Here is a 26,359-nt window from a genome sequence, read left to right on the forward strand (position 1 = left end):
TGTTTAAAAGGAAGTCTGCACTGACACAGTCAGGGGAGATGTAAAGACAGACAGGAATATGGCTGGAAAGTAATAACAGCATTTGATAAGAAGGGAATTTCTCTTTTTTAATTGGCACTGATCTGGTAATAAGATCGGTCCTAAACCAGCTTAATGCTTAACCCAAAGTAACCATCAAGTTTTCCAGATGACCCAGTCGTCCAGCATCTGCAGATAGGAGAAAGTTTAGACTGTCTCTAATGTGATTAAAAACCAGACTGTCTGCAAAATGTACTGCGAAAAGCTACTTGGTAAACCCAGTATATTTATAAGTTATATTTATAAGTGTATACAAGCAATTGGTTTTTAGAAAGGGAAGACTCCAGCTTCAGCTTGTTTTGGGGATTTATTTTCCAGTGGTTACATTTTTACCATTAACTTCTGTGCAATAATGCAGCATTTAAATAACTAGCTAAAAGAGAGAATAGTTAAGATGGCGCCGGTGAGGTCGGCTGCCGTCACGACTGCTCCGACCACTTTTTCTTTGTCTTTGTTTTTTAAGTTAGTTTTCAGCGTTTCTAAATCGGCAAAATCATCACCATTGGGTACATTAGGTATGACAGTGACACTCTTGTTTCTATTGGTATACAATGTACTCACAATTCGAAGTTTTTAACTCCGGATCCGAGCTGGCCGAGTGAGATCTCGAGGGAGAACAAAGGGAAGCGGCGGCGGCCTAGAGGGAAGCGAGCCGGCGTCAGGAACAGGCTGAGAGCTCGTGCACACCGCACACCTCTGCCTAGCATCCTGCTCGCCAACGTCCAGTCACTGGAGAACAAGCTTGACGACCTCAGGGCCAGGATAAAGTTCCAGAGAGACATTCGGGACTGCAATCTCCTCTGCTTCACCGAGACATGGCTGAACCCAGCGGTGCCGGACCACGCCATCCAGCCGGCCGAGTTCTTCTCGGTTTACCGCATGGACAGGACACGGGACTCGGGGAAGTCAAGGGGAGGCGGCGTGTGTTTAATGGTGAACAACAACTGGTGCAACAGTGCGAACGTTGTTCCTCTCACACGCTCCTGCACACCAAATCTGGAACTACTGTCCATCATGTGTCGTCCTTTTTATCTACCTCGGGAATTTACATCGGTCACTGTAAGTGCCGTTTATATTCCACCACAAGCGGACACGGTCACCGCCTTATGCGAGCTGCATGAGGCACTCACACAGCACCAGACACAACACCGGGACGCTGCGCTTATTGTGACGGGGGACTTTAATAGCGCCAACCTCAAACGCGCAGCGCCGAACTTTTATCAACACATCACCTGCCCCACCAGGGGTGAAAGGACACTGGACCACTGCTACACTACGGTCAAGGACGGCTACAAGGCACAATCCCGCCCCCCGTTTGGCAAATTTGATCACGCCGCCATCTTCCTCATGCCAAAATACAAACAAAGGCTGAAACAGGAAGTTCCGGTTCAGAGGAAGGTCGCGCGCTGGACGGATCAATCGGTGGCCGCGTTACAGGACGCACTCGATGATGCAGACTGGGGCATGTTCAGAAACAGCTCCGACGATGACGTCAACGTGTTTACGGAAGCGGTTGTGGGATTCATCGGGAAACTAGCGGATGATACCGTGGAGACAAAGACTATCACAACGTTTCCCAACCAGAAGCCGTGGGTGGATAAAACCATCCGCGACGCTCTGAGATCCCGCACCGCTGCCTACAACACGGGACTCATGACGGGGGACATGGACCCGTACAAAGCCGCGTCATATAACGTGCGGAGGGCGGTGAAAGAGGCGAAGCAGCGCTACGGGAGGAAACTAGAGTCACAACTCCAACAGAGTGACTCTAGGAGCCTGTGGCGGGGACTAAGGACAATAACGGACTATAAAGCACCAACAACCGGTATGACGAACGCGGCCGTGACTCTGGCAGACGAGCTGAACACTTTCTATGCTCGCTTCGAGGCTGCAGCTAAGGTCTCCAACAATGCTAGTGTTAGCGGCGCTAACGGCTGCAGACAGGAAGATACTGCCAGCACCGGAAACGTGCTCGTCATCTCCGAGCATGAAGTAAGGAGAGCCTTCAAGAGAGTGAACACCAGGAAAGCAGCAGGACCAGACGGCATCCCAGGTCGTATCCTAAGAGACTGCGCATACCAGCTAGCTCCTGTGTTCACTGAGATATTCAACATCTCTTTATTTCAGTCGGTGATCCCCACATGCTTCAAAGAGTCCATCATTGTTCCTGTCCCGAAGAAACCCCACCCTGCTTCTCTCAATGACTATCGCCCTGTAGCCCTCACCTCAGTAGTGATGAAGTGCTTTGAACGCCTGGTCAGAGACTTCATCATTTCTTCACTACCAGACACACTGGACCCACTACAGTTCGCTTACCGTCCAAATTGTTCCACAGACGATGCCATCTCTCATCTCCTCCACACATCACTCACTCACTTGGACACTAGAAGGGGGAATTATGTTAAAATGCTCTTCATAGACTACAGCTCTGCATTTAACACCATAATTCCCTCCACACTCACCACCAAGCTGGAGCATCTGGGACTCAGCTCATCTATGTGTCAGTGGATCTCCAACTTCCTAACTGGCAGACCACAGGCAGTAAGGATGGGCGGACATGTCTCAGCCTCCACCACTCTCAGCACTGGAGCCCCCCAGGGGTGTGTTCTGAGCCCCCTGCTGTACTCTTTGTACACATATGACTGTGTGGCCACTACCAGCTCCACCACCATCATCAAGTTTGCTGACGACACCGTCGTGGTGGGCCTGATCTCTGATAACAACGAGACGGCCTACGTGAAGGAGATTAGGAATCTGGAGAACTGGTGCCAGAGGAACAACCTCCTTCTAAACGTCAGTAAGACAAAGGAGCTGATAGTGGACTTCAGCACTAAGCAGGAGAGGAACTACCAGACCCCCGTCATCAACGAGTGCCCAGTGGAGAGAGTGGACAGCTTCAAATACCTCGGAGTTCACATCACGCAGGACCTGTCATGGTCCTGTCACATCAACACCGTGGTGAAAAAGGCCCGACAGCGTCTCTACCACCTCAGACGCTTGAGAGACTTCCAACTGCCCTCCAAGGTGCTCAGGAACTTTTACTCGTGCACCATAGAGAGCATCCTGGCGGGAAACATCTTAACCTGGTTCGGGAACAGCACCATGCAGGACAGACGAGCTCTACAGAGGGTTGTGCGGTCAGCTGAGCGCACCATCCGCTCCGAGCTCCCTGACCTGCACTCAATCTACAGCAGGCGGTGCTGGACCAAGGCCAGGAAGATCGTGAAGGACCTCAGCCATCCCAACAACAGACTGTTCTCTCTGTTGAGGTCAGGAAAGCGATTCCGCTCCCTGAAGACCAACACAGAGAGACTGAGGAGGAGCTTCTTCCCGCAGGCGATACGGTCTCTCAATCACACCACCACACAGTACTGACCCACACATATGGTTCTTACACACACACTGGACTTTCTGGACTTTGTTTTTGCACAACACTGGTCACTATATTCTTCATTTCCGGTTAATACTTGTACAGCTGCTGTTATTGTGTATATATTTATTTATATTTAGATTTCTTCATACATTCTTATATAGTTCTATATTGTGTATTGTGTATTTTGTTGTACAGTTATTTTATTTTCAACTTTAATTTATATATTTATCTTTATCTTATTCTTTCCCAGTTAAATTTACCCTTCATTCTAATTTGTGTTGTACAGTTATTTCATTTTTAACCTTAATTTATATTTTATTCCTTCCTAGTTAAATTTACCCTTTTTAATTTTTCATATTTATTTCCTATCTTATTCATAGCCTTTCCTTTTTTGTTTTCTTTAGGTCACGAGCAGTTGTCCAAGCATTTCACTACATATCGTACTGTGTATGACTGTGTACGTGACAAATAAAATTTGAATTTGAATTTGAATTTGAATAATCAAGTGAGCGGACCACAAAGCCTTGAAATATTCAGATGTCACCTCATTGAGTTGACCACGAACTCCATGAATTGACCACATGAATGTGAGGACATGTATCTGACAGCTAAAGCTTGGCGTAGAGTGGGTCATGCAACAGAACAAAGATCCTAATCACAGCAGCAAATCGACAACAGAATGGGTGAAAAAAAAAGAATCAAAGTGTTGCAATGACCCAGTCAAAGTAAGACCTTGACATGTAAATGAAATGTTGTGGCAAGAAGAAGAGTCGTCCAAATTTCTTCCACAATAATGAGACAGAATAATGAAGTTGTACAAATAATGATTACTTAAAGTTATCGCTAACTACTGATAAATTAAGTTATTGCTGCTAAGGATGGTTCTGTAAGGTACTGAATCATGGAGTGTACTTAGCTTTTCACAGGACTGTTTTGCCCTCTTATATAAAATGATATATACTTTATTTATTTCAAAGGTTAGAGCAGCCAAGCTAACACAGCTTAAAAGAATAAATACTATATTAGAAATGTAAATAAATACACAAAATAAGGAGCACAATAAATTAAGACATAAGAAAAAGTGTAAAAATAAGTGAATATGGATATTTTTGAATGACACAGGTAAGACTGTCTGTATCAGTCCTTGTTGGAAGGAAGACAAAAAAGGATGTTAGACTGTCCAGATCCATTTCTGATCCAGTGCCACTCATAACATTCACTTGACCTCTGCATCAGTTGACTGAGTAATCCAAACAGTGCGCCGATCCAAACTGAATTAAAAGGGAATCCAAACAGCAAAAAGAACGATGGAAGAAAATTTCTTCTGCAAGTATGGACACATTTAGCAGCTAGCAGCCCACTACACGGCCACAGCACCCTTTTTCTGACATGCCTGGGATTACACCACTTTTCAGTCACATCTATCACAACCACATTTCTTCTTACCTCTCAGATTAACGTCCCTGTTTGCAATCCCTGTCCTGAAGCTATACAGTCACACTGTGGTTTTGGAAAGTGAGTCTCGATGAAACACATCAAAATAGGCTCACTGTGTTCCCTCTGGACTCAGAACTGCCAGCACGATCAGCTGGTGAAAATTCAAGAGTATAATACAAACAAGCCAAAAACCAAAAAACCAAAAACAAAACATGGGTAGACATGCTAAAATTGGAAAGACCAAAAAATAACCATGAAAAAATGACTTTACCCCGAGATAATCATTAAAGTGAACCATAATGGAAATTACTGTGAAAGGCTGTAACTTACCACAGTGCCAGGAATAAAAGCAAAAATATATATAACATTGTAAAACATAGTTATAGAAGTGTGTGGTTATTTTTTCTCATTTCTTTAGTACCAACAGAGCTGTGGGCATTGTTTTGTTGATCTCACTGCAGCACCATAAAATGTTCAAAAGTGTCGAGAGTCGAGTAAATGTATCGTTCTAATGAGAACATCATTGTGGAATTTGTTTGGATGGAAACTTCTATATAACACCGACTGGGGATGTTAACCAGCAGTCAGATTTGCAAGTAAGTAAGTTATGGGTTTAAAAAGTGACCTTTGGGGTAAACATACGTATGTATTATAACCATTTAGTGTCCGGTGCCCATATAGAAACACACAGAGCTGTCAGCATGTAGATTCTGAATATTGCTTCTACCTGAAGAAATATCAGTGTCAAATTAGTCTAATGTCAGCCCCAAGCAGAAATTGCCCTTTGACATTACATATAATTATGTGAATGCATCTGTTGTCATGAAGTTCAGTTCCTGCAGGTGGGACATATGTATCACCAATAAAACTTTAATCTGCAACTTAAAGCTTTAAAGTCTGAACCATAAAATTGCCCAAAAATTCAAACTGCTTTTAGAACCTTCTGACAAAAATGTTGTGACATCCAAGTATTTTAATTTTTTTTTAATGTATTTCTTGAAAATGTGTCATGTCATGCATCAACTATGATATGCTAGGCCTTAAATATTACTAAAAATCACATACGCAGGGCATCAATAATTATCTGGCCCAATATTTTCACAGTCAAACTACAGATCACTGTGTACCTCACTTTTTTTTTTTTTACATAAATAATATTGGATAAAATAATTCCCTAACATGGTGCTGTATTCAGTTTGAAATTGAACATGCAGTACATTCTGGACTTTCCTTTTATTTATTTTTTATTTATTTTTAACACCCACACCTGCACAATGTGCTACACACTCCAGTGCAGACATAAGATGCACTCTTAGCTGAGGTAATGAGTTGTTTTGTGACTCGGTGAAGCAAAGCTGACCGAATATCATTTCCACACAGTGGCACCTCCTTTCACCACTACAGAAGGACCACCTTTTGAGGACATGTAGAACTGGCAGCCATTATAAAATGTGACGTAGTTAAGCCCCAGGACACACTCAGAGAGAAAATAAGATTCTCTGGAGCTTATACTGTATGTCACAGTGCATTAGACGAAATGAAATGCACCATGCTGCACATGGCATAACGTGTTATTCCCGCAGTATTGTCAATCTGCAGGCCTGTAACAAAAAATAATTTCCCCTAGGGATCAATAAAGTATTCTGATTCTGATTCTGATAAAAATAAAGTCAGTTTTTTTTTACATGTTCATGTTGTTAATATTTTAATTTAGAAAAATGCAACAGCATCCGAATAAGTGTATTGCTCCTTGACTAAACGAGCACATTATGTTTCAGAATTTGCTGTCAAGTTTAGTGCTTTATTATTGCAAATAATTGTATAGTCAGTGATAAAATGCAATGCATACAGTAGTATAGGCTATCACAGCAACCTAAAGGACTTTAGCACACAAACACACACATAAAATAAATTCCCATTATTCAAGTCAAAGTTATTTTCGCACATTATAAAGTGCTGATATGCTCACGGGCACTAAGTGCTGATATTTACTGTCCATCTAGGTCAACTTTCATACTACTCAACAGCCATCAGTGCAGCATCCTTTTAGCCTCAGTGCGAAGCATCAGAAACCAAGTCTTCCGGAAACACATTTTGTATTTCATCTCAGTCGAGTTGTTCCCAAATTAACACTATGGAGTGTGAATGCAGTGTGCATAATAAACTGGCATATTTCATATTTATGTATCAAACACTTCCAAGCGGTGCATTCCACCCAGCCCTGCAAAGTTTAAATAAACTAGGAAAAGTGCATTGCATTTAGGGCTGACATTTTTATTTCAAACTGGCCGTGGCGTGCACATTGCTTGACACCACTTACAAGTGCAGCGCTGTTGTCATAACACATTTCAGCTTAAAAGGTCAATAAGATTCATTGTTAATGGCAAAAACAACCCAAAAGGACAAGATGATTCTGTGGCATCAGTGTTTTAACAGGTTACATGTCATGAAAATATGCCTTCATTATTTATGTTGATTACCGTGCCTGTAGAAAACAAAAATGCATTCACTGGCTCTGTCCAACTATTAGTTATGCACACTCTATCCTGTAGAGGTTCATGGTAGCTGGAGCTTATTTCAACAAGATGTGAGGTATGCCCTAGATACTGCAGATAGTCAGTCACTAAGATGAAGAGACGGACATCCATTAACCTCCTGAGACCCAAACTCTTCCACAGCATGCATTTTTAATTTCTCTTTGATATTTGGGCATATTGGGGCCCAATGAATGTAAAAACAAAGAATTACCAGATTTTTTTTTACCCAATTTTTGTTTCTAAGAAAAATGAGAGCCACAAATGAGGATATTCGTTTAAAATTTTGATAGAACAGTGGTAGTATAATGTCCTCATAAGTGGATATCAGACCCTTGTAGAGCAAATTTGACACACTAATGGTCATCTATAATTACAGATTAAGCTGTCTTTGTAAGAAGGTGGAGCACATGATGAATAAACAAGCTCCACTCAAAAAGTGACCCACAACCCTATTCTGGTGGCGACATCACCAGAATACGGTTTTCTTAAATATACCTAATCTCACTTAAATGTTGTCATGAAGTTTTAAGAATAACAACTGCTACACTTTATAAATAATAACTATATGTATTATGTTTAATGTTAGCACTTACACTTACTTGGCTGGACAAAATAATCGCAACCTTGTTGTTGTGTTGACCTTCCTGTAAAGTCACCAGTCTCCTATTATCTTAAGAGAACATATGAACATTTGGATTTGAAGTTAAGGAACTTGCTATTGTACATCTTAAGGAATTATACTTTTTTTGAAGTCCACTACTTTAATTATAGATCATTTAAAGCTTTCTGATTAAGTGAACAACAAAGTCCTTTGATAAGCAAAGTTATTATTGGTTCCCCCTGCCTTTGGTTGGCTCCCATAGCATAAAATTCAATGATGATTTCTTGTTGTTTTTTTTCTTTCAAAATAATAAACAAAAACAAACTGATAAAATTGTATATTTTTATTGTAAGGTTGTAATTATATATAAAAGGCCTATAAACACCAGTTGTTTAAAGTCCATAATTAACGCACGACACAAAGACAGACAAAGACATTTTTTTGCAACTTTTCAACTGTATGTTTTGCCACATTCTACAATATGTTGTCTTTTTCTCAACAACTGTAATTTTTCTTCCTGGATTTCAGCTTCTTGTAAGTTAAAGAATGCATGCATATTATAAAATGAAAACTTCAGTTTATTTGACAGCCTCTGTCATATATTAATGAACGGATTCCACACATAATGTAGCCAATTCCAATCACTGTCAGTACAGAGCAGTAATCTATGAAAAGAAAAACTCACAATGGAAGAAAATTAAGGTGGGGCCTGCACAGGAAGCCGTGTTGCTGTCAAAACATCCATTATAAATTACAGGCATTAGCAAAGCAAATATTTGCTGCTGATAAGCTATTAAATATAACATAGCCCCCTGATATCTTATACCGGCATGCTTGACAGCTTGAGTTGAACTTGTCTTGGCAGATCCTTAAGGACTCTTGAGGGGGTATTATGCATAAGCGAACAGACTGCTTTCTTGTCACTGGCCTATTGTTTTGCTGTACAATCATAAGCATGCAATACATAATCTGTGCATTAAGAACAGGGCAGTCAAGGGATTTTGTTTTCCCCGTAGCTGTCTGCCATTTTAATTAACTTGGTGGACACAAGTGGTGACCCCCCACAAGAGGTCAAGAAATAGAAAACAAGGACAGAAGCAAACTACAAGAAAAAATTATAAATACTTAAAGCTTGTGTTTATGAGTTATCAATCATTTTAGATTAGATAAGATTTAATTTACGTTGATGCAAATATTGTCCATATATTCATCTGAGCTGAACACAAGCTTCATTTCAGTGCTTCTTTATAGATATTGCCTCTCTGCATTTCTCATCAAATAGCTGTTGAGACGTGCCGTACGATGCCTGACAAGGCTTCAGGCTATTCGAAGAAAGGAGATAAGATGAACTCTATTGATCCTCTCGGGGAAATTGGGAAGGCTGGGTGTTTCAAAAAAGAGCTGAAATATTCCATGTGATGTGGCCTGAATTACCACTGGCATAATAATAAAGCTGCAGTTCCTCCCTGAACACTAATACGTTCTTGTCATTTGATTCACTGTCATTCCTTGTATTTTTTTCAAGCGGAATCAAAAATGACTCGAGCAATCTGATGAATTAGATTGGGATTTAAGATAGTGAGGGAGGGGCAGGTAGTGAGCCATCTGTAATGTAGAAAGTGATTAGAGATGAATTCAAGTACCTCAGCTCTAAGATATGAATAATGACCAGACAAATGGATGTAACTTCCAAGCTGATCAGCTTAAAGCTGAAAAGGCACAACAGTCCAAAAGCATTCTGGCAGAAACAGTTCTAAGTGATCTAAGTTTACTTTATGTGACATTACCCATCATCAATTAAATTATTAGCTCTGGAGGGAGAGTAGCTGGGATAGGCTCCAGCCTCTGGCAGCTCTGAGCTGGATAAGTGGAAGAGGATGGATGGATGGATGGATGGATGGATGCATGGATGGATGGATTTGTAGTCTGTGCAGAGTGAGCACTGTAAACACAAATGGCTCAACAGCCGGGCTCAACTTTTTTTTTTTTTCTCTTTAAAGTTTAAAACTCTCAATAACAAAATATAAGAAAAGAACACATATTGAATGATTCCAACACCTATGCTAATAATATTCAAGATCAATATAACCTTAACTGGCTACACAAACACATGATGACACAAGGATTATGGCAAGGCAATTAAACCCACCCAGCTAGGGTTAGTGAAAGTGAATTAGGTCAATTGTCAATTGGGTTAGCCATAATCCTACGTTATCTATTGGATTTTGCTTGGGTAAGACACTACCTTTAGTATGTAAGTGTAGGAAAAATATTTCTGAAATGGTTAAAAGTGTTAACTACTTGTTCCAAGAAATGACACGCAGTTCATTCACAGTTCGCTTGCCATGTAATATTGTCATATGCCAAACTTTGTATACTGAATTGTTATGACACTAGGGAACATTTAGGACTTTTGGATAACAACAGATTTTTAGCAATAAGGCTGTCAGTGAGGTGAAAATGAGGTACTGTGTTTAATTGGATCCAATCAGAGAAAAAAAGTGAGCATATGACACTGCATGAAGATTAACGGCTAGATGTAATGATGTATGAAGTGACATTTTACAGTGGTAGAAAACTTCCCTGACTCCTGCCAGTTTGCGTTTGGCTATGAGGCTGCCATTGTGCACCGCATGGAGAGTAAACAAATTCACTGTACTTTTGTATTACATTGCTAAAGATGTGACTTTTCTGTAGCTGTAGTCAGTGTGATTGTAAATCACACTGAGAACTTGTTTATGAGTTACATTAAACACCTGCAAGGATAAATAAAGGAGTCCTCAAGAACAGACTCAACAAAATCTTGAGAAGTTGTCAGTTTGCTGCCTACAACTATCATCAGCTAGAACTGTTTAGTATGACAGGTATTTGTTTGTTATTACACTGTGTTGCACGCATACAGTTTAAATTATCAACATGCATATAAGGAAAGTTTAAATATGGGGAATAAGAGGAGACTATACACTAGATTGAGAGCAGTGAGCAAAACAGGTACAAAGAGATTTTCATAAAAAAAAAACCCAGGAAAATAATATTTTGTTTGGGTTTTTTTCCCCAAAGAAGGCCCTTTTGAGATTTAACACAGCCTATCCCCTTAGTTAATGTCAGACCATCAGATTTTTTTCTTAAATAAGCTAGAACTGGTAAAAATAAAAGGCAACATTAGAGCAGCAGGAACAAAACACTACAAGTAAATAAACATGCACACTGAGGCAAGTAAATGCCAGCAAACGCTGGTTCGGACCATCCCCGCCCGTTTTCTATCCAATTTTTTTCTCGTTTCTTCAATAGTGTTTACTCTCTCTGCGAGGAACATGAATAGTGACTGAAAAAATACTCTTCTGTTCCTGAAATTGCCTGATATAAACAGAAATAAAAAGTAATGGATAAATTGGATATGTGATTACAGTTGTTTATTCTGACAGACAGACATGGGCATAATATCTATTCTCATGTGTTGGATGATACACTCCAGTCAATAGATACATGTGAGCCTTATCAAAAATAATTATCTCCTTATTTAGAAAAAAAAGCAAACATTTTGATTTAAGTATGTGTATTCCTGCAAAATATTGATTAATGCCTCTGTACTGTAAGTTCTACCAAGAACTTAACTTTAATTCACACACATTGGTCATTAAGGTGGTAAATTTACACCGCTTAATTAAGGGATGCTTTGATGGCAAAGCAAGGCAAAACGTTTCCATGTTGAGTACAGTGGAAAGCACCGCCAAATATCGGAGTTGAAGAAAGATGCGATGAAGAAGGTGCCTAAGAAGTTCAACGAGCTGTCCATACCTGAAGCCTTGGAAACTGCCAAGCAAAGACTCACAACGTTGACCGTATACAAGCGGTATACGGTCAAGCGGTCTGGTATACCGCTTGAAGCGGTATACCAGACAGATAGGAGCCAGGAGAATAAACTATCTGTACTCAACTGTAATGAAGAGAGGGAAGCTAGTCAGAACTGAGGGCATCAAACTACCAGAAGCCAACATCGCAGAGGAGCAAGAGAAGGAGCAATCATGGAAGGACAGGCCCCTGCACGGTATGTACCACCAGCAGATAGTGGAAGTGGCTGAGATCCAGAAATCCTATCAGTGTCTGGACAAAGCTGGACTGAAAGACAGCACGGAGGCACTAATCATGGCAGCACAGAAACAAGCTCTAAGTTTGAGATCCATAGAGGCTGGGGTCTATTACACCTGCCAACACCCCAGATGCGGCTATGTAAAGATGCCCCTGAGACAATCCAGCACATAACAGCAGGGTGCATGACGCTAGCAGGCAAGGCATACATGGAACGCCATAACAAAGTGGCCAGTATAGTGTACAGGAACATCTGTGCTGAATATGGCCTGGAAATCCTGAGGTCAAAATGGAAGATGCCTCCCAGGGTGGTTGAGAATGACCAAGCTAAGGTCCCGTGGGACTTCCAGATACAGACGGACAAACTGGTGGTGGCTAACCAACCGGACATAGTGATGGTAGTCAAGCAGAGGAAGACGGCTATAGGGATAGATGTAGATTTATACTGAATTACAGTAACATCAGGAAGAAAAAACATGAGAAGCTGGGGAAGTACCAAGGGTTGAGAGAAGAACTCAAGAAGATGTGGAGGGTGAAGGTAACAGTGGTCCCCATGGTAATCGGAGCACTCGGGGCAGTAATCCCCATGCTAGGTGAGTGGCTCTTGCAGATCTCCGAGATCTCAGATTGCAGTCCAAGGAACAGCGGGTACTGTGGAGGACCTTCAAGCTCCCAGGCCTCTGGTAGAGGACCCGAGCTTGAAGAACACACCGTCTGATCGGGGGAGTTCTTTTGTATATATGTATGATCACAATCTTTTTACTGTTCAGTAAAGAAATGTAGCTAAAATTAAAACTACAAGGCCTCCTGGAGACCAGCTTCTTTTCAAAAATAATGATATAGAAATATTTAAACTCCTTTTCAATATTTTCCTTCAGAATAAGCCTCTATGTTTTCACTATTCTCTGATGTCTTGACACTGTCCCATGGTGTCAAGACATTTTGAAATTGAAAGTCGTGTGAAGTCACAGTGTTTGTTAAAACAGCCTCTAGCTACAATAAAATAAGGGAGAAAAAAAGTAATTTTCTGAACATCTCAAATAAATATCTGCAGTCACAGCCTTCATCAGTCGTGAAGTACTTGGATGTATTTCTGTAAAAAATAAATAAATAAAAAATAGACCATCCACTTTATAGTGTCACAGCTGAATACCACAGAAAACCGGTCACTTGTCTGGAAGCCGAGGGCCAGAAATCAATATCCATGACGGGGTATGAGGAATAAAGCAACGCTGCTAAGTGACAGCATGGCACCAGCCCTGTGCACACTTGCAGCCTCTCTTGAACAAGTTTCTTTCATCTGAGTTTCGTGCCAGTGTCCACGAAGCCACACGTAGCAAAATTTTTGTATTAAGTGCAAAACAATGTGGAGAGTGACACAAATATGATCGCACTTGTAACAGAACGTCTAAGGCTTATGCATAAATGCAGGAGATGCCGGCAGGTGGTTGAGTTACCCAGACATACATCCCACACACTCCAAACGAGGAAGTATGATTTTTCACTTCAAGCTGACGCAAAGCTCAGCCAGAAGTAACACTTTGATGGCAAGGGTAACTTTGTGGCTGATTGTTACTCTGCTTCCTCTGTGGAGCAGAGAGTTGCAATGATTCATTCATTCCCATCAGTTTTCTGATGACTTATGTAATGCAAACATATATATTTTAGCTTAGAGATATCACAGTTGCCACTAAATCAGCTGCTACGGCAGTGTCTAACTTTGGGGTGTAATTGCTCTCAAAAATTATTCACAAAATCCACTTTTGTTTACTTGTTTTTAAAATAGAGATGATGAAGGAAAATGAGGAAATAAATACTTTTTACCCAATGCATGATCTCCTGGTCTGGATAGGATCCTATTGTTATGTATTTGGATTTTTTTTACCTGAATAATCTTTAAACATTATAGTTTTTCAAGTGTCCAACAAGCATACGCAACATGATCACATAGTTAATTATTTTACATACATACATTAGTAATGTAAATGTTTTAGGCCAGGAAGCTATTTTTCAATCTATATTTTACACACATAATGTTCACATTAATGCACAGTATCTATTATATCTATTATAATACATCAGTATTTTACCACAAAGGTTTACATACAAGTACTGTCCTTGTAGTTCATAGCCTACAAGTTTATACTGTTAACTGATAATCATGTGACAAGGCACCAGATGCTGTGTTACAGAGTAAATAATGTAATGAGCAATGCAATGAATTGCACTCACCAGCGAGTTAAAAAAAAAACCCCAAACATAATTCATTGCTTGTAAAAACATAAGATAAGCAGATTCGTCTGCTTTCATTTGAGTAACTACCTGGAGTGGCTACAGACATGCACAGCTCAAACAGTCTGCACTTAGGAATTGTTTTCTTTAAAAATACAATGCAATGTTTCTGACTAAATGTTAATTACTCACGCAATCACAAAACCTGGAACGTTTCAAATATCCTGATATTTACTTTTAGTTACACTGTTCTTAAATTACACTGTATAACTATATGGAAACTGAGTGCTTTCCATCTGTGTATCCTTCATATTTAGGTTTTAGGACATTTTGGGTACTGATCCTGAGTGTTCACATCACTCTACATTTTGGAACAATCAGTGCTTCTAAATGTGGAGATAGTTTGGACATACACAATTCATTATGAGCAGAATAACCCTCTTCTATGCAGTCCTGTAATAGATTACACACTTGTGATTTCCAGGCCATGCTTTCAAACTAATTGCACAATCTCAGGCTATAAGAAATAATATATTGAGATTCTGAAAGTAATACATATAACCTGTAAATAAAACAGAATTGCTGTACTGGCTATTTCACAGACGGTAACTGCAATTTGTCTTTTTGCATATTACAGCACTTCAGCAGTGTTGGGAAGAAATGCAGATTTAATACAAACCGCCCTCTGGGTCCCAGATGGAACACGCCCTCGTGTTAGCATGAGACACTAAACCCACACACTGTATTTTCTGGTTTACCTGCCACTCCAGATTTCATTACAGACAAGCAATGCAGAATTACTGTACCTCATGATTTGCATATTTTCTAAATAGTGTTTTTCTCCTCACAGACTCAGCTAGATTAGTTCATTGTGTTGATGTACAAATACGCTGTCTACGGAAGACAGCCTTCGTACAGGCGCTAAATAAGACTTCACTGTCTTTGCAGTTTCTCCAGGTGTTAGTTATCAGTTTCTAAATAAACAACAACAACAACAAAGTATTAGGAGAGTGAGTGTCATATATTTCATAATGTTACTCATTCTGACATCATCGAATGCATATGACTGATAATAAACAACAACAACGACAGTGAAAGAAAGCATCTTTAGCACAGCAGCCTCTGCTATATGTGTACCATGTGCAGCCTACATTGTCCACAAAAATACCACTGCAAGTATTGTCAATACTGCTGACTGCATCAAAATCCCATATACTTTCATTCTTGGCCTTTATTTGAATACCTTGTCTCATTTTTCTTGCCTTATACATACACATCTCAAAACATACCCTGCTTAACACAGGATGCAGTTGAATTTATTAATATTAATATTTTTATTAATTAATTTTCCATGATCCTACCAAAGGTGAAATAAATAAACAGACAAACCAGATAATTTTTGCTCTCTGCAGAAAGCCTTATCAAAACAAACCGATGATGTTAACCTAAAGAGGCAGTACCACTGCAGACACTGGCTTGTGATGCACTTAGGGCTGGACAGCACTGCTAAAATCATATCTTGATACGCATTCTTACAAGAAATCATTATAAACCTTAATAGTATTTAATTTTACATTAAAAAATTTTTTCTGGAATTTATTTACTCTTATGCCAGGAACAGTTATATAAACTCTAACATCTATTTGGCTTATTTTTCCTGAATGCTTTAGACACCAACTGAGAGGAAGCGACAGTCTGTTAACCCACCTGCTCACCCTGAGTCACATTCTATTGAACTCCAGGCTGTCCAATGAACTGAACTGTGTGTGTAGTTTATGGCAAAACCAGAGATTCAATGACAAGCCTCCTGGGTTTTCCTCTGATCTCAGTGGAGGAAGAATCAATGCTTCGAGTGGAGAGTGCCAAGGTCAGAGCTGTTTTGGTAGTGGACATTGTGTGAAATGGGCATGGCATCATAACATAAAAGCACTTAATCTCTGCATGAAAAGTGAGGGAAATTCAAAATGATTATGTGAAAGAGAAACAAGAAACAGGCCTGGCACTGAAACGATTAACTTCATCTGCCTGTGTTTTATTTTTGTCTTTATATTTTGCTGAAGTTTGAACCCGTAATCAAAAATACATTTTCAAATTTAAAGCCTTATTTATTTGATTCATCTTAAAGGCAACAGGCAACTAAAACTGTGAGTTTGTTCCTCAATATGTGCTAATTGTGTGGGTGGTCTTATATCAACTCTTAGAAATGTATTCAATGGCTGCTGATTACTCATACAGTATGTTGTTTTTGCTGCTTTCATTTTGTAATTGTCATCGTTATTTCCTAGTTTGCACGACTTTTAAACTCTTTTGTAGGGATCCAAAGAGTAACATCTGCTCTCCCACGGTGACCAATTTATGTGTTTTGAGTAATTTGCATCTAAAAAGGTCACGACATCTGGACTATCATAGAAAAGTCTGACTAAAATATGACAGTTGTTACTTTGTGGTTTGAACAATAAATGATGTATCTACATGCACTGTGCCTATGGAAAATATGACATTTATCGTCATATGTTTATATATAAATAAACAAAACTAGATGTGTCTTGCTTGTATCATTACTGTGATATATCTATGCTGGGGGGAGAAAGTAAACAGAATGTGTTATGTCAAGTCACAACACAGTAATTATTTTTCCTCCTATGGGGTTTGAATATTCATTTTTTAAGTAGATAATATATGAAATCGTTGATTTTTATGGACTTCTTCTTCTTAATGTATGTAAGTGATCACATGTGTGAAATGAACTCTGATGAAGCCTCATCAATACAAGCAAGGTTGCTTAAGAATGTTCTTAATTTACTTTATATTCACTTGACTCACTTGAAAGCATGATAATAGTAACTTCTGATGAATTCACTATCACTTTCTGCTGACGAGGAAGAAGTGAGTTTGTGCCATCAATCTAAAGAGAAAGAAAAAACGGCATGTTTTGCTAGAGCACAGTATAAAACCTCTGTTAGTTCTGCAGTTTCATCTGCTTTGTCTTTGTCCTCCTCAACACATAATGATGCAGTTTCCCTTATCCGCCTACTTCAGTTTCTTGTCACTCCTTTTTTTTTTTAAGGCTATCATAGAGAGATCCAGTAAATGCCCCGATGCATTATTTTTTTCTTCTGCCATTTAGCTGGTGAAATTACATCGGGAAGACATGAAAGGAAGAAGACAATGTCAGGAAGCCATTTTAAACTAGAGAAAAATATCAGCATCAGCGGCAAGGAGCTGAATGTGTGGCTGTCTATTACAATGCTCTGTGAGAACCTGATGAATCCCAGCAGGATCCAAGTCAGCCTGCAAATCACTCTCCCTCAAAATAGTCATAATAAGCTCTGAAAGCAAATCATTGATAATGACTTCACAGTGAATTGCAGCCATAAAGCTTCCCCTCTGACACCACAACACAATTCACAGTGATATGCAACATAAAACAGATTTTAAAACCCAATACTGTTGTAAACAAAGGATATAAATGGATTTACAGATGTTCCCTTCAGCTTTGTTAGGAATTTTTATATACTTTGGCCTCAGAATGCAGAAAATTGGTGTAAAATAGTACTCACACCAGACAGTTCATTAGGTATGCTTGTTCAAGTGCTTGTTAACACAACTAATCAGCTGATCACATGTCAGCAAATCAGTGTATGACATTCAGACAATTTGCTGAAGTTCAAACTGAGCATGAGAATGTGGAAGAAAGGTGATTTGAGCAATTTTAAATGTGGCATTGTTATTAGTCTCTCACAAACTGCACATCTACTTGGATTTTCCTGCACAACCAACCCTAGGCTTTACAGAGAATGGTCCAATGAGTGGCAGCTCTCTGGGCTACAATGCCTTGTTGATGCTAGAGGAAAATGACCAGTCTGTTTTGAGCTCATAAGAAGCAAACAGTAATTGAAATAACCATTCGTTAGAACCAAGGTACGCAAAAGAGCATCTCTGATTGTACCACAACAGGTTCCACTCCTGTCAGCTAAGGACAGGAAACAGATGCTGTAATTCGTACAGGCTCAAACAAATTCAACTACAGAAAACTGGGAAAATGTTGTCTTGCTAGTTTCTGCTGCAACATGTGGGTGGGAGTGTCAGAATTTGGCTAAACAATATAAAAACATGACCCCATATTGCCTAGTATCAACAATCCAGGCTGCTATTGGTGGTATGACTGTAGAAGGGATATTTTGCTCTTCTAGGTCTTCAGTACCCATTGAGCATCATATACAGTAAATGCCACAGCCTACTTGGTGTTGCTGACCATGTACATCCTTTTATAACCACAATGTATTCATCTTTTCATGGGTGACTCCGACAGGATAATGTGCTATATCACAAATCTTAGGTCACAACTTTGGTCATGTTTCTAATATTTACGTAATCAATAACGATACAAATGGGATGGATAATGTATTACAAACACCTCTCAGCAGAAAATGAATCAATTCAGCATTATTGAGAACTGTAGCCTTTAACTAGTTACTTCTCATTTACATTACATAGCTTTGATGTTTTATTTATTGGTTGTTCAAGTATTGTTCATATACACATTTAAATTATGTTTTTATTTATACATTATCCCAGTAATTAGTCATATTTTCCGTTTTAGAACGGCACTGGTGGAATAGCCACTATTAATGCATATTGAATAGATTGAAATAGATACTGTGAAACAGTGGTTATTGGGTTTGCAACAAATTTACACCAAACCATCCCACCTGCCACTCTACATGCTTTGCAAAGTAAGAAGAAAAACTTGGTATGCCAGACTGAATTTTATCCGAGTGTAAACCCTATGGTTTTATGGTGTGCATATAAAATGTGCAAGAGCAACTGTTTTGTAACATCTTATTTCATTGAATTTTCATGCATTGTCTAGCCTGTTTCTCCTACGCTTTGTTCTGGCTCATTTATACTTAAAACAGTTCTATATCCAGGTACAACTGCTGAGGTAAAATTGTAATGATTTAAAATGTTTGACATTCGCATTTCCGCAAATTATTTTTATGTAACTTGAGACTATGTAATAGATGCGAACATATATTTTGGTGTATATCACAGATGTTATAGAAGTCCGCAGATCTCTGTAGCATACACATGGCCCATTCCATATGTGACTATGAAAGTTATTAACCTTCTTGACTATTTTCCAAGAAATGTAAATCAGAAATACAACATTAAAACCTAAAAACGCCAACAATGAAGCACTCTGTGAAATGGAAATGGAGGGCCTAGAAAACAATCATGTCATCTGTTCTGCTGCTCTTTGCCTCGTTCAGCTGATTGCAGTGAAAATCTGAGTAAATAACTGGTGTGAAGAAGCATTTCTCTGGAAATTCTACCACAAAGTGCAGTTAAATTCTCAAACTCTTATTCACGTCCTACATTTGGCAAAGCTTTTTGCCAGCTCTTTGGTGTGTACAATGTATGCAGATAGTAATGCGATATAGCAGTAGTCAGGGATTAAAATGCGTAAAGCCTTTAAATTACACATAAGCTGCAATGATCGTGACCAGCATTTGTTAAGTCATGGTTCTTTGTCTGTGTGCTTTTATTGTACTCCCAAATCAAGATGTTGTTTAAGAGCAAAAGCATTTGTAATTGTTCATTACAAAGTCAAATCATGGCCGTCTTTATGGGTTATTTACCAGGTTAAACTGATCTGCTGACACGTGGAAGCTCTTGCTGTGAAAATCACTTGATTGATTATAGAAGTGCTTCTAAATTTATCTCTGATTACCCCCAAGAGAGTTAAGGAGGCTAAAAAAGTAGCATTTAACAGTAGCCCAAGGCAGCGTTATTTTTATACCTTACTATAATGACTGTACCATACTGACAATTCAGAAGGGTTGAAATGTGCTTAATGACCCAGTCACACTTGTTTCTGCACATCAGTGGGCTGGGCAGAGATTGTGTTAGGGTCGCAGTGGCAGACTAGTACAGTCTGAAGTGCTTCCCTCATTAGCCACAAAAAGGGAAAAAGTGCACATCTGTCTTTGACTCACTCATCTTCCACTCATAAAAATCTAAAAACTCCCAAACATAGTTTTTTAATGTAATAATTTCTCTAACAATAATAAGAAGAATAATCACCACTGTGAAAGTCTAAATGTCCTGCATGTGTGTGTACTACAGTACACCATTGCAATATACAATGCATCTGGAAAGTATTCATGGCATGTCGCTTGTTCCATATTTTGCCATGTGATGTTTTTCCAAAATGGATTAAATTTCCCACCACAAAATTCCAAAGACAATACCCTGTAAGTGAAACAAAAACACCTTGACAAAAAAACAAAATTATAACAGTCTTATACCTATAAGAGAATAACTTTAAGTATTCACAGCCTTTGCTCAATACTTTCTTGAAGCTCTTTTGGCAGCCATTACAGTCCATGTTTTTTTGAGTTTGGTGCACCAATTTTTGGGCAGTTGTGATAAAATCACAGAACAACGCCATTTCTCAGTGGTCCTTTGTTTCTAAATGTACTCAGTAGGTGATAAAGTTAATTTTACAAAGAATAATGGTGCATCAGAGTATCCAAGTACATTTACTCCAGTATAGATCTGTGGAACTGTGTGAAATATCGTAAACTGGTAAAATTAGATATTAGGTCACTTGTGAATTGTGAAAAAAAAAAACATTGCTCCATGATGTTAGAGGTCAAAAATTCCACAGAGAACAATTAAAGGCAATCGGTACGGGTTTACACACAATTTAAGATCAACCTCTACTATCTCTATAAAATTGCACACTGTGAAGACGCAGCAATTTTAGTACCACTAGGGAGGTCAAGGGCAAGATAACATGAAAGGTTCTTCTTAAAACAGATTGATCTCAGTAAACTGATATGATTATGTGACTGTTTGATTCTTCATCTGAAGCACTTGATCATGTTACTGAAGCAAAGCTCAGTAAAAATGGTCTCAAATTAATTTGAACATCTGGCAAAAATCACTTTCCTCAGTGCAATAGTGAGCAATATGGTGGTATAATTTCCAGTATCTCTTGATCATTTCCCATGATCCTATGATGTATTTAAATAGCTTTCTTGCCGTTCAAAAGCACTTCGTGGCTTTGTGATCATAGGCAGCAAACTAAGAGTTGCCTATGTAATCTGTCCAACTATTAAAAGAAACTCTTATTTGCTCTAAAACATATTTTTTCATACACATATGCTCATGTTTAGTAGTTTATTAGCTAATTTATTATTATTATTAGTAGTAGTAGTATAAACTAGTATAAACTATAGTAAGTAAAAATTACTTGATGAGTAAATCAATCCCGTAGCCGATTCTTTCTAATTTGCATTTGAAAATATTGCAGTCAAATCTGCAATATAAGAGAATTCAGAATCCATACAAAATTGGTATAATATCCCATTGTCACAACGCTATAAAGCTATAAAACACAGTAAAATCAGTTAAGTGGATGGTAGGATCCAATTTCATTTTATTTGTCACAGCAAAGTCTACAGATGTTTCATTTTTCTTTCATGTCACATTGCTGATAAGCAAAAAACAAAATATTAGAACTGTCTAGGGGTCTAAACACCCCTAAAGGCAGCTTTTACTGATGTTGCCATGTTGTTCTGATTCTTTCTATTGGAATATATTATTTGATTGTTTTTTTATTCATATAGAAAACAAACCAAATTGCAGATATCGTAGAGTCATATATTTTCAGTACGGCTAAAATGGTATTTGCAAGCTGAACCTTTTTTTAAGCTGTCTAAGGCATCAGCAGTAAGTGTTAGATGTTGTGTCAGAGCCTCAGAATCAAAGAGAAAGAACTTCTTTTTAGAGGCACTACTTTGCACAGATGTTGAACAACCCTGCAGAGAGAAATCCATCACAGAAGTTGCAGAGGAAGAGAGCCCAGATTCTCAAAGAGTGGAAGACATGGCAATCATGATTGCAAACATGATCAAAAACATTTATTTTATAAAACTGTATTTCAAAGTACTCGTTGAAATGAAAATGTTTACCCCAGTGCCAGTGTTTGTCCACCTTTGAGACAAACACGCTTTCCTCTGAGTCCCTGGGGATAATCTAATGGCTTTTGGCAAACACAGATAATCAAGAAAATCAAGATCCCACCTTTCTGTCGGTGTTTGATTAAAACACCGACAGAAAGGTGGGATCTTGATCATTTAATTAGAAAACATTCAAGTTACCTACAGATGTGTATGAAAATAAAGGACAATCTTAATTGCGCACCCCTGTGGTGAGCCACTGTGGGAGAAAATTTGCTGGGATGATCTCATTTTCCCTCCAATAGAGAACTTTTATATTGTTATGAGTGACCATAGTCAGCCAGGGTAAGTATTTATATCTTGAGAGTTGTCTACAAGGGTTACTGAATGGTTTGGTAAGGAAGAAAATTATGTAAAACAATAATGTAATTATGTAAACCATGGTCAAAGCAATCACAGGCTCTTAGCAGGAGATTTTTAATTCGACATTGCGAACGATAGCACTGTCAAGCCTCACTAATTTGAGATTTAAAATGGAAAAATAATATACACCAACAATGATATCATTATATTTGTTTAAATGCTACATTTTATAGCATTTTTATAGATAACTGTGTAGAGACAATGCAATTTTTCCCTTATATTTTTTTCTGTCTGTATATACCTTATGAATGTGTAGTGTGATCTATTCAGCTTTAGATAATATTTTGATGACTCACCTCTTGCTGTAAATCCTTGATGATTTTGGTTTTTTTCTCCATCTCCACTTTAAGAAATTTAATCTGAAAACAGGGAAGACAAAAAAAAAGATAAAAAGATGATCACATAGAAAGTCCAGCTGTATGCATGTGTGCTTTTTTCCATCAGTGAACATATTTAATGACCGTTATGGATGATGAGTTTGCCTAGTGTATGTGTAATTAATTTCATTCAACATATGCAATTCTGTATGTGAATAAAAGCCAAAGCCTATTTGTTCCTACTGACAACATCCTATAAATCTTGAAAAATAGGTCTCATATGCTTCATTTCGAATGAAATATAAAAAAAATAAATGTATTTTCTACATTTTTTAAAATCAAATAAATGCAAGCCAACGTTTTTTTTCCACTTTCTACCAAGACATCCTGGGGAACTGTAAATTAGACCACAGCAGGTGACTCACATCTCCAACCTGACCATGATAACATCAATATTCAATCATTGTCACTGTCCCTGAGAAGACTTAGAAAAAAGACATACATACACAGAACAGAGAAGGAAAGAACATTCTGGTTGACTAATTATGCCTCTGAATAAAATTATTTTTCACACGTCATCCATGCTTCTATGCAACAGCACACTGACTGTTTCTGAATATTCCAGTGCGAGCATTAAAAAATCGACTTAGCCTCCAGTTAAACTATATGTAAAGTCAACATAAACATCGTACCTTACCATAAACTGATGCAATTAGATATAAAATGACAGTAGCAGAGGGGCGCTATAAGTTAGTAGTTACATTTAAAATCACAAATTCTCTCTCTCTCTCTCTTTTTTTTTTAGCTTTTTAGTCAACCACAAAGGCCTGAAGACCTTTAAACTTTGACAAAAAAAAACATATTACATTCTTCTTGTGCCTTGCAGAATTAGGCATAACAAGTGATCATCAAGAGCTTGGTATGTCTTTCATTTTTCAGTTAAAATTAGAGTGTGCCTGTGGCATGTGTGTTTGTGTGTGTGGTTGTATGGACTTGTAGCCATACAGAGGTTGAAAAACCAACCAGCAAACTGCTGCCATGGGCTACTATATATCTAAGCGAATGAATTCAGTGTGTAAGATAGATAGGTTACGGTTTTGTCTTTGAGTTTTCAACTCTAAAGAAAAAGGTTTTAGCAAAATGCGTCCTTGAAAGAGGTCATCAACATAGTCCTGAGGACAAAGACGAAAAGATTCATGGGTCTGGTGCCCTCATGTCAGTTACATACCCTGGGGAACAGTACAATAAGCCTCACCAGTTGACTCACATCCCCTAACAGGGCATGATAACATCAAGGTTCATGTCTGAGGCTTGCAGTCACCACCAATGCCCCCAGGAATGGTTAAAAAAAGTTTAAAAAAAAGAAAAGAAAAACAACTTCTACAGTGCTTAGGTATTAGGATAAGGGAGTACAAGTCGGTTATCTATCTATCTATCTATCTATCTATCTATCTATCTATCTATCTATCTATCTATCTATCTATCTATAAATACATATATACATACATATATACATATGAAATAGTATTTCAAATGTAACCAAATATTAATAACAATAATAACAATTGATAATAATTAGTCATTGTAATATTTGTAGCTAAAATATTTCATAAGATATATCTGATATCTCTCTGCTTATGGAAAAATACTGTCTGATGTTGAGATTGGCTTGAATGTAATTACCCATATCTGTCAACAAATATTTAGCAACTTTGTAATGTGTGTTTTTTTGTGATTTTGCAAGGTATATGCTTCTCCTTATGCTTTTATTTTTCACTAGGAACTTTTAGAAGCCATGTTTTCTACTAGAAATGAAATAGATTATTTCATTGTTTTGTTGAACATGTGTAGCTTTTACATCCTGCTGAGGTGCTATTTTGAATCTTAAATCTTAGAAAGTGGGATACATATCATTTTTCAGAATGTAAATGTCAAACCACAAAAACTAGAAACTGGGATTTGTCACCAGGCAAAGGAAAATGGCACACACGTCATTGGAAATGTTACTGTACTTTTGTTTATCTCGCTGAGAGTCCATGATTTGATTGTCGATTGTAATGTCACGGTGCCCATTAAACGCTGTGACTGTGCATAAGAAGCCTGCACTGTTACAGGCCAGATTTTCATTAGCATATATTGAAAGTCCTAGAAGCATTCCAGTACTGTAGCTGTCAGTGCAGCTAGACAGGATTTATGCTGATTTGTTGATAAGGAGTAAGTGGAGGAACAAGAGAGGGTTTCTCAGAACAGTATGAGAGTAGAAATGTGGGCCAATACAGTGTATTAATGCAGCATCACCGCCGATGCCAAAATACATTTTTTAATCTGAATTCTACAAAAAGCCTCTCAGAGCAAGCACATTAAAATGAGTACTTATACTCATCATGATGAAGAAATTAAAGTTTGTCTTAAATTAAGGCTGCTTTCAACCTTACCTGATACCAAATGCAGTAAAGCTGCTGAAACTAAATATAGAATTCTCCACTGTGTAATAATTTAAAGGTGTAAATACTCATTGCTTCTCATATTGTTTGGTAGCAAAGAAACATTATTTGAACTCCTTAGAGGTGCATTTCTTTTAATTGGTTCAGTAATTAAAATATTGTGATTTTATTAAAACTGGAGTTAACAGAAATGATGTTTTCCACTGACACCAAAAACCTCTTTATCATTAAAATGTAATTAATTTTCACGTATCTTGTAACACATGTTGCATGCTTCCATGGTTTGCATGTATATTTTAAATAATCACAAAATTAAACATGCTTTTGTTGTGTTTTGAACTAAAATAGGCATATTTTGCATCTTCTGTAACATTGGCAATTAAAGCAGAGTATCATCTGCATATGTTGTTATCTAACATGATGCTGAAAATGATTTGTTTATTTAGTAATTAACAGAAAACCAATCACTTCCAATTTAGATAATCAGCTGACGATAATAATTTTAGACCTTGGCTTACTTATTTTTTTAAATGATAAAATAGTAAACTCGCCACCTTTGGACTCTGGACTTCTGTTCAAACAAAATAATAGCTGACACAAAGCTTTTGTTCACTCTGAAAGTTTCAATTATATGGTGAAGGATAGAGGCGGGAGCTTGCTGCTGGGTAATGAGTGTGGATCAGTGAAGGCCCCGTGTGACAGGTGACAATGCTGGTTAGACAAGACCGGATGTTGATGGTCAGGTCAGCTCTGTCTTACCGTGGCCTGCTGCTTCTCCGCTTTCTCATTTGCCTCATCCAGCTGCTTCTGCAAGGCTGCCTGGAGGGACTTCATCTCCTCTCTGTCAAGTGAAAGGGA

The 26,359-nt window shown here is 38.3% G+C and overlaps 1 protein-coding gene and 1 pseudogene across 1 annotated transcript in view; one reads left to right on the forward strand and one right to left on the reverse strand.

The window, feature by feature from the left end:
* The window catches only part of luzp2 (leucine zipper protein 2), a 156,063-nt gene that overhangs the window by 41,109 nt on the left and 88,595 nt on the right, over nt 1-26,359 (reverse strand). Inside the window, exons 4-5 of the mRNA XM_086294078.1 lie at nt 26,261-26,342; nt 23,037-23,099 (exon numbers count right to left, since the gene is read on the reverse strand). Coding sequence (XP_086150204.1) covers nt 23,037-23,099; nt 26,261-26,342 — 145 coding nt within the window. The remainder of the gene's footprint in view (nt 1-23,036; nt 23,100-26,260; nt 26,343-26,359) is intronic.
* LOC147339377 (uncharacterized) lies at nt 11,969-12,888 on the forward strand (annotated as a pseudogene).

Source organism: Aulonocara sp. 'chitande type north' Nkhata Bay, linkage group LG1 (genome assembly GCF_057382095.1).
Source record: "Aulonocara sp. 'chitande type north' Nkhata Bay isolate Kocher_YH1m ecotype deep benthic linkage group LG1, A_spYH_male_GT1.1, whole genome shotgun sequence".
In the NCBI taxonomy this organism is placed as follows: Eukaryota; Metazoa; Chordata; class Actinopteri; order Cichliformes; family Cichlidae; genus Aulonocara; species Aulonocara sp. 'chitande type north' Nkhata Bay.